At 42.2% G+C, this 9,919-nt stretch overlaps 1 protein-coding gene across 2 annotated transcripts; it reads left to right on the forward strand.

Moving 5' to 3' along the window:
* The first annotated feature begins 885 nt into the window (after positions 1 to 885).
* On the forward strand, positions 886 to 9,465 carry leng8 (leukocyte receptor cluster (LRC) member 8). 2 transcript variants are annotated; one of them, XM_088326965.1, is made up of 15 exons: positions 886 to 1,209; positions 2,230 to 2,362; positions 2,462 to 2,584; positions 2,661 to 2,735; positions 3,841 to 4,255; positions 4,385 to 4,535; positions 4,609 to 4,779; positions 4,868 to 5,107; positions 5,245 to 5,403; positions 5,498 to 5,792; positions 5,865 to 5,966; positions 6,045 to 6,113; positions 6,183 to 6,312; positions 6,386 to 6,593; positions 6,668 to 9,465. In XM_088326965.1, exons 1-15 carry the CDS (start codon positions 1,169 to 1,171, stop codon positions 6,828 to 6,830), a joined length of 2,475 nt encoding a protein of 824 aa, XP_088183091.1. In that variant the 5' UTR covers positions 886 to 1,168; the 3' UTR covers positions 6,831 to 9,465. The 2 variants fall into 2 exon arrangements, with proteins under 2 accessions (XP_088183091.1, XP_088183092.1); XM_088326966.1 differs by having other exon boundaries at positions 2,468 to 2,584.
* Positions 9,466 to 9,919: the final 454 nt, after the last annotated feature.

Genomic DNA, 9,919 nt, shown 5'->3' on the forward strand with positions numbered 1-9,919 from the left:
GTTATACAACAAGTGAATATGTGAAATAAGGAAATTTTAAAAAGTGCTTATTCACTTTTATTTAACTCATACAACGACAGACGTTTTTTCCAAAGTTTTTGGACTCAGGGAAAGTTAAGTGGAATCCATAGCGTTACTTGGCGCTAATATTTCGAACTACTGTACGTACACTCAAATCTAGCAAATCATTTTGTGGATCAGTCACGTGGTACAGCCGTTTAGCGGGGCTTCAAACGTCACTGCTTACGTCATCTACACACACCTCGACTTGAGGTTCATGATTCACTCGTCTAAAATACTTGGTACATGCTTCAGGGATTTGAACCGAGAAGAAGGTCACGGATTTCAACCCAATGCAGCCCGCTACTCACAATATTTGCCCCCTGGTTTAGTCAAAGTGCAGAAAACAATGCACACTGCAAATCTGTGAAGTAGCAAAACCGCATTATGGCGACGGTGCACTGAAATGAAGTTGAGTAGAAAACGGGGTTTGAATTAGATCCAGCTGTATATATATTTTTTTTGGGGTGTGAACAATTTTATTGACACTTTTAACAGCAATTAAACACATTCACAATTTTATTACATCATATTCTAACAATATGAGGTTTGAACAATTTTTATCAACACTTTTAACAGCAATTAAACACACTCACAATGTTACCATATCACATTCTAACAAGGTTTCTGGAGGTAAAGATCGAGCCATATATTTTTTTATATATATTCATGTGTGTTTTAACCAAGTTCCTAAAAGTGAAATTGTGATCAATTTAAAAGAACGTCGAATTTTTGCGTCATTTAACTTCTCTTTGGTTCACATTTGACGATTTGGTGGTTTGAAGTTCCCGTACAGATCAAGCACTGACGTATATCCTGTTTTTCACCAAGCCGCCATTTTGTATACCTCAGAAATCCGTCCGAATCGTGCTGAGATGACGACACATTCCTTAATTTCGTATATTCTCTGCCTTGAATTGATAGTTTTGTTTGAGATCGAGTAAAGTTAAACTCACGGTTTATTCGACACACATTGACCTCGCCAACGGGTGGTGACCTGGTCCGAGGTTCACTTTTACGCTCAAACAGCGCTATCAGTGTTAGCTTAGCTTCCGTGCTAGCCATTGAGCTAGCGGGGCCGTCCTAGTTAATTTTGATCCGAAGCGAAATGGCGGCCAACGCGGCGCAAGCTGCTCCGAAAAACAACTGGTATGTAACACGCGTATTTTACAATTCCGTTTGTAGACACCCAATTGAATTCTAAGTGTGGCGTTTTAGATCATAGTAATGTTCGTGATCACAGTATTGACGACGAATTGCTACACATCAACATCTTTGCCATTAACGTTCATGGTTTGCAAGGCAAACATTAATTTGTCTTGCCGTGAATGGTAATATATACTGGTGATACTTTGCCGCAAATTGTCCGGAGGTTTCTGTCTATTAGTTTAGCTGTTTTGGACTGCAAAGGCACCATAATGTAATCAGTACTGGCCTTGACGGCGGTGACGCCAGTTACCAGCTTTCATATTTCATCAATTGGTATGCAAGTGTATGTTTTGAGGCGTGCACGTATATCAATTTTGTTAAGTATGGGAAGTAACATCAAAGTAAGGCGTGCAACGAGTCATCTCCAGACTATGACAATATCCACTTACATATACAACAGGCATGCTTTCAACTCTCTACTTGCTGCAAACAATTGTAACATGGCTTTATAAGACACCGAGAAGAGCAAGGCATTTGACCCATGCCTCACAGGTCAGACTTCTCTAACCACTATTCCACTATCTAACTTTTATTGATGCAGAACTTCTTTTGTAATCAACACTAGTTGACAAGTTGATCGTAGTCTAGAATTAACTACTCTTTTTTTTGTATTTGTATCTTAAAGGGGCATGACTGAGTTATGAGGCAAACTGGACCAAGCGCTCTATCATAGTAAAAATAACAATATAAGCAAGAATAGTCAAAATAATCCAACCATTGCAATATAAGCAACCTTTTCAGTTGTTCAATAGTCAGAATAGAACCACTTTCTGAAAAGAAGCACAATAGAAACAAAACCATATTTTTGAATGAACATTACATTATTTTATTATAATATGCCTTGTTTGTTGTAATTTTCCCTGGATATTCTTTAATTAGCTTTGATAGAAATTGAAAAGATGGGCTTACACTTCATACATCCTGCTTGCTCAAACACCTGACCTATCATCTACATGACAGGTCCTACGGCAGTGTTCCTGCAGAGAACGTCCAAGAAAATCCAGAATGGGAGAAAGCAAGACAAGCACTTGCTTCTATTAGTAAGAGTCAGAACAATGCCAAGGCTGCACTTGCAAACCACGCAGCTGCTGAGGTATCCCAGCCTCTTCTTGTTTTGATTTTGCAGTAATGTTGATATTGTAGCTCATATTATTCTTCCTTATTCTCGGACCATGATGTGAATCCTTGTCAGTTTCAGGCAGGGGTAAACGATGCCGCCATGCAACAGCAGCAATATTACCAGTGGTACCAGCAAAATCAACCTCAGTATCCAGGATACACATACCCATACAACTACTATTACCCTGCGAATCCGGTGCGTAAAAAGGTCTTAAGCTCAATGAAGACAAAAGGTTTATGCTACTGGATAACATGCTATACCTACTTTACAGTATGGAGTTGGGTACACGCAAAATCAGTATGCTGTTCCTCCAAACCCTTACCCAACACCAACCACAAATGGACAGGTATGAAGAAGAAACTTCCATTTTCTCACTTAAGCCTATTATTCTGCTTGACGAATACCAATATAGTTCATTCGTTTCTCCACTTTTATCCTGGAAAAGTTACAAGATTTACCAAAAAAGGCTTCTATATTGATAATTTAAGTTTTTGTCATTCTTTTCAGTTTTGTCGTTGAACAAATGTTTTCGTTGCTTTTTTTTTTTTTACTTAAGCTTCTACAAAGTCAGACTCAACTTCCCTGTTTTAGAGAGTATTATATATCGCTGTAGATAGATGTTGGCTAGATCCACAATTACAGACGCTGCCCTACTTACGAACGAGATACGTTGCAGACGATCGTTTGTAAGTTGAATTTGTTCGTAAGTTGCTTCAGTGCTGTATGTTTAAGGCTTGTTTAAGTACCCTGTATTGCTTTGTACTAAAAAACAAACTTTTCACAAAATAATATGCCCTATAAAGATAAATAAAGTTAAACTTAACTTACTTTTGGAAGATGGGCTTTAAGAGTTAGGCTACTTCCTCCTCTGTGGTAAAGTGGCCAAAATAAAGCGATCCAACCGTTTTCTCAACCACATCAAGCTTCCATATTCCACTTTCATTTCAAATGAAATGACTCGACTCTTCTTTATACTTCAACCATATTGAATGTATGCACGAGATATCAAACAACAAAAATGTCAACGTTCTTAGCACGCTTGAGATACAGTATAGAATGTTTACGCACAAACTAGGAAGAGGAAGCGGATTTCTTCTCCTGGGTGGAAGCAGGGTGACCTCTCACAGTGCCACACACCGGTAGCGGCGGAAAGAAGCAATAAAGTAATGTCCGCATATTATGCATCCCGAAAAAAATGTTAGTAACAACCGGTTTTCGTAAGTCTGATGGTCGTAAGTAGGGGAGAATCCGTATTACTTTTTAAATTTTAACACACGGCAGTTATTTTTATTTATTTATTTTAATTGTTTGGTTATGATCGTACACAGTAATTTTGAAAAGTGTGGTGCAACTTCATATGGCGTCAAAAAAAGCACACAGCAAGTCTTACATAACATGGTTTTGTTATAGCTGGTATGTCTGTGCCTAAAAGTATCTTGTTCCTCCCCAAGCCACCTCCGGTGCCTGGAATGGAAGACCAGACACCCATATACCCTTCTCAACCTCAATCCACTCCTCAGCCACCCCAAAGCCCAACCTCAGAAAAGCCTGCTGCTCCTCCACCCCCACCATTGCCTCCCCCACCAAATTCCCAATATCCCCCTCCACCACCACATAACACTTACAATTCCAACAATTCCGTGCCCTATCAACATGGGGACCTGGACCAGATGCAGGTCTACAACTCTTGCCCGGTACGGCCCAACTACGGAACGAGTTTTCAGGCTCAAAACAACTATCAAGTTCAACCCCCACAGACTCCATCACAGCAACAAGTGGGGGCTTATGGAGCAGGCATGGGTAGGGAGGAGGCTAATAAGGCCAAAACACAAAACCCAGGACAGCAACTCTGGCATCGAATGAAACGTAAGAGTTTTACAGAATCATTGTTTCTTGACACCGGCGATAATATTTTGTACAGTTATTACAATTAAAAAAAATAAATAACAATCCACCCGCAGGAAACATGAATAACGTTACCTTTCGTCTCCACAGAATCACCTGGCACTGCCACTATGAAGTTTAATATTCCCAAGAGGCCTTATCAAGTGACTCCTAATCAGGCATTCGCACCAGAAGAGCAACCTCCTGTAGTCACTCAAGCCCCGTCCTCCCCTGTAAATGCAAGCATTGCACCTCAGACAAGGTGACACACTAAGCTGTTCAATAGACCTATTCAAATCAAGGCAATTACTTGACCTGCTAACTTGCGTCTGCAGACCTCAGGACTGGCCACCAGCCATGAAGGAATATGTACAACGCTGTTTCACAGCCTGCGAGACAGAGGAAGACAAGGATCGCACAGAGAAGGTGCTGAAAGAGGTTCTCCAGGAGCGGTTAAAAGATGGGTCTGCTTACACTATAGACTGGGACCATGAACCACTGCCTGAGTAAGCAGTCAAAACTGGTCTACTGGGAATATTTGTTTTTACAGTGTGACGTCTGTGTCACATTCATGGTACTTTTCTTCATTCGTAGGTTGAAGAGCAAGCAGACCTGCTGGAATTCGGTACCTCGAAGTATGGACACTTCATTGAGTCGAGGTGGAAATAAAGCAGCTGTGTCACGTGGCAGGGGAGGCGGTCAAAGATTGGGTCACTATAGGAATATCTTCTCTCAGCGTAGTCCATCTTCCAGTTCCTCACATTCTTCCTCGCGCTCCCCCTCCCCGGCCCATGGCAGAAACCGTGACCGCAGCAACCAAAGGCACCGGCGCAGGTAAAACTTTCAACCAAACCCTTGACAATAATCCAGTTTATCAACCTTTATTTAGGTGAGGCTATGTTGAGAATAGAGGGTCTTCCTTCTATCATTGTTTTATGGTCATTACTAATGTATTTTTGTCTTTGGCCCAGTGAATCAGGTTCACAGTCAGACAACAGCCTTTCCAACGATCTCCGACCGCTGCTTTCCAGACGGAACCAGAAAGCTGGCCGTGGCCGTGGCAACGACAGGGATCGAGGACATGGCGGGGAGAGGGGGCGAGGAAGAGGTGGAAAAACTCGAGGCCGGAGGTAATATCATAATAATCTTTTATCATGACTGCCCCTGAAGCATTTTTAACATCCTCTTGTTTGTTGTTGTTATTGTTTATTTTATTATTTTTAGAAACAATGAAGATTCCAACACTACCAATACTAAGAAAAGAAAAGGTGGCAATGCTGGTTTGGACTTTCATGACCCTGACAGGGAAGCTAAAAAACAGAGCAGGGCAGCGCGCTTCCACAAGCAACTGCGCTCTGAGCCCCTAGTGCTGTCAGTAAATCATCTGGACATGCCTGATGGGACGCAAGAGGGTCTCAGTTGGGAAGACTGTCCTATTGTTGGGACGTGTCAGGATATCACCAAGCGTTACCTCAGGCTAACTTGTGCCCCCGACCCCACTACTGTTCGCCCTATTCATGTGAGTTGTCATATATGTGAAGCATTCAGACAAAGAACTGGTAGTGATATTTAATAATTGTTTGCTACACAGGTGTTAAAAAAATCTTTGCAAGCTGTAAAAGCTGACTGGAAAACCAAGCAGGACTACCCATACGCTTGTGAACAAATGAAGTCCATCCGACAGGACCTCACTGTTAGTTTGAATCACATTTCTCAATACTTTATTCTCATTTGTCACTAGAAGAAGAAGTAAAAATCATTCTTCATGCAGGTCCAAGGAGTCCGGACCGAATTCACCGTGGAAGTGTACGAGTGTCATGCACGCATTGCCCTGGAAAAGGTGAGGCCGTTTACTTGAACGAATGTAATTTTTTCACAAAACCTAAATGGATTGTGTTTTGTGTTCCAGGGCGACCATGAGGAATTCAACCAGTGCCAGACGCAGCTGAAGTCTCTCTACAAGGACAACCCGTCAGAGAACATCGGAGAGTTCACAGCATACCGTCTGTTATATTACATCTTTACAAAGAATTCTGGAGGTAAGCTCATCATAGGAACACACTCCCTTACTGTGTGATTGCTCCCTTCAATTCCGTTTTCTCTCAACTGTAGATCTCATTACTGAGCTGACGTACTTGACTCAGGCGATGAAAGCGGATGTGTGTGTTGCTCACGCTCTTGCTCTCCGTGCTGCCTGGGCTCTAGGCAACTACCGTCGTTTTTTTAAGTTGTATCAGGAAGCTCCCCGCATGGCTTCATACCTCATCGACAAGTTTGTTGAAAGGGAAAGAAAAGTCGCGCTTCAGGCCATAGTCAAAACGTAAGAGACTGAGATAAGCTGAAAGTGAAAACCCTAAGCTCTGTTCTCATGATTCTCCCTTTTTTTCCCCACAGGTTTAGGCCCGACTTGCCAATTGAGTATGTGCAGTCCACACTAGGCTTCTCCTCTTTAGAATCCTGTATGGAGTTTCTTACTGGGTTGGGTGTCATATTTACCCCCTACGATCCCCTAAAGATAGACTGCAAAAACAGCACCACAGCACTGGCTGCCTCCTAAGAGGGGGTGGGCTTAGCGTATATAAAAGGGTGGCACCTCAGTTGAGGTAGGACAGAGCCAGAGTTGACTAATGCACTGCACTTTCTGATACCATAGCTAGTTTAGAGAGGCAGACCAGCACCCATATAGGATCTATGCAAAAAGTCCCATATGAAAGTTCAGGGGTCACTTTAAAGATGACACTATAGCTTATTGCATACGTATACACGTTCATACACCTAGGTTTCCTCTCGCTACTACTGGAAAGCTAGTAAACGCCCACCTTTACACTAGTTCTTCCCAGCCGCCTGCATTCACTCAACAAAGCTGAAGCTAGAAAGAGGCATAGCCAGATGAGGGAGGGCAGTTGCGTGGCGCTTCCTGTTCCATTAGCCCTGTCAGATGTCAACGCTAACAGTTTCCTGTTATGTTTTCTTCCTTCCCCAAGTCAACAGCTCCAAGACCTCAAGTCTCAAGAAGAAACGCAGCTGCTTCGAGTCATGTTTGAAGACCACATAGTCAAGTTCAATTCCAAAGAGACTGAAAAAAACAAGGGAAGAGCAGCTGAAAGGTTATCAAAAATAAGTGGAAGTTGTGGTTTGTATTTCTGGTCCCCTGCTCCGCTTGCCGGTTCCTGGTTCCTGAAGGTTTTCCGCTGTTCGTCCGGTTCCTCCCCTGCAATTGCCTGGAAAGAATCGTTTGGGACTAAAGTTCACATTGAAGTTAAGTCACTGTTGAAGTGACACCAAGTCACGAAGCAATTGACTCTCGAAATGGATCCTGTTCTATATAGCGGCTCCCTGCGTTAGTGAAATCACCCCGGAGCTATGATTATGCATCGCTAAGAAATTGGTCGACTTCATGGGGAAGTTCCTAATTCTTCATCCTGTTCCTGAGCTTCATCAACGGTGCTCATCCTTGCCTGCCTGGATACAGACGGTGGTCAGGCAAGAGCAAGATGGATGACCTTGTCCGGTTTGTATGCTGTGTCGGTGGCTTAGGTGGTCAACTTAGGCTGGTAAGAGAAGGACTCTCTCGAACAAGACGGCTGGCTCCCCACACAATTTTAAATTATCTTCTCCAAAGTTGGACAGCAGCATTCGGCCTTTGAATTGATGTCTAGGAATGCCTTTCATTCATTGCTGCAAATTGCAGCGTAAAGTATTTGTGTCAACCTAATCATCCGTCTAAATTTTGCAGTAACTGCTGTGAAGTCTCAACTTTGAAACCTTTCAGACTAACGTTTGCCATTTTGAAAGCAATATGAACGCGGTCCTCTTAAAACATGCCGAAAGAAAAGTATTTACGGTGTTAATGGATAATTGTGTTTATTTGAGAAGTATTGATGTAAATCGCTGAAGCATTTTTTAAAGTTAATCATTTTTTTTCCTGTGAAATTGTAAATTTTGTACAATGATTGCTGTGGTTTATTCTGCAGTGCTTCTGGGTAGCGTAGGTGTATCCACACATGGTAAGTGTGTTTAGTTTTCTATTGCGGATCGTACAGAGCAGTGCGTGTGTGTACTCGGGATCACTTTCAAAATCTAAACAAACCCCCGCTGCCAAAGATAAACAAAGGGGTGTGGAACCTGCGGCGCAATCAACCCGATCTCCGTGCCGTTTGAATCCCGAAATAATGGCGTTTGGGGAAAAAAAATTGCCCACAAGGGTTCCCCGCCCCTGATAAAAAAACAAAAATGTGCTGATGTGTGTATTCTGTTTGGACATTGCTGTTATCTCTCATGACAATTGATTTCAACGTCTCTCTTTTCTCCCCCTTTTTGTTTTGACCTCCCCTCCCACCTGCCCGGAACCGGGACTCGAACCCCCTTACCCTCCCTCAGCCGCTCAACACGGCTGGCTGCGTTGCAGGAGCGAACAGAGGGAACATGATGAGGCTGCCGCGTGGGCCAAGCTTCCCCCCTGACGGCCAGCGCGAGAGTCTCAAACGAGCGAGGCTTGTCTCCAAAAGCAAAGAGATCGCTGTGAGCCTCCTGTGCAACTCATGTGCTGCTAACTTGTCAAATGTTTTTTGGTTTCCTCCCTTCCCTTATGAGTATCTTTATTTTATCATGTTAGCCACTGGTATCAAGTTTTCTGTTTTACCCGGTTGAGTTTTTAAGCGATTTTTGTTTACTTGTGTCGTTCCCTGAGGTATTTTGCCGCTTTTGTATGTTCGCCAAAGAAGCCCAAATCCAAGCCAAGTCGTGACAGTCGATTATGTGATGGTTTTGTTCTTTTCTAAAGTCTAAACGTTTTTTTCCGCCAGTATTTTTACTCCCGTGTACTATTGATTCTTCATCAGTCTCGTGTCTGCTCCGCAAAGCTCTTCCCAGCGTCATTCAGAACTTCGCCTCTGCCTATACTCAAATCATTTTTTCCCCCTTCCCACACTTTTTCTTCCCTCTTCCATGCATGCCCTCAGACTCTCTTCCTTCCCTCATGGATGTTCATTCATTTTATGTTGAGTATGTTGCACTCGCGCACAGTCACGGTAGTAAGTATGGACATTGCAGCTCACTAACATCTGTAGCTAAAGGTTATTTGCAATGCCTGTCCCTTTTTCTCCACAAACAGATTTTGATAGCACCAGCATATGTGTGAATATTGTGTAAATATGCGATCTTTTCAAAGAAAAATAAAAACGTGAAGCATATAGGATTGCATTGCTTTTGCAACATAAGTTTATTACAAAATGTGATGGTTTGATGAACTGAATCTTAAAACCTTTTTATTTTCCTGTGTGGTGAGTTGACGGATTTTGGGGCGTAATTCAAAATATAACCACAAAAAATGCATTAAAATCATGCAAGAAGGAAACGTTAAGAAAGAGTTTTCAAACTTTGGCAAAAGAAAACATTGAAAGCACCCTGACAATTTTATTTTTCTTATTGAATTGCTTTATAAAAATATCAATTTCCAGTTCGAAAATAAATTTTACGTAAATTGATATTATTAATGATATACCCGATATTGAAATACAGTAATCAAGAAACCTGCTTGCACGTGTCGGCCAGCAGTTGGCAGTATACTACACAAAGAATAGATAAGAGATGAAATGTTAAACTATAGTGACTAGTATAGTCTATAGCACAGGTGTATCCAAAATT

Source organism: Urocampus carinirostris, chromosome 2, assembly GCF_059441175.1.
Source record: "Urocampus carinirostris isolate Australia breed hairy pipefish chromosome 2, RoL_Ucar_1.0, whole genome shotgun sequence".
Classification (NCBI taxonomy): Eukaryota; Metazoa; Chordata; class Actinopteri; order Syngnathiformes; family Syngnathidae; genus Urocampus; species Urocampus carinirostris.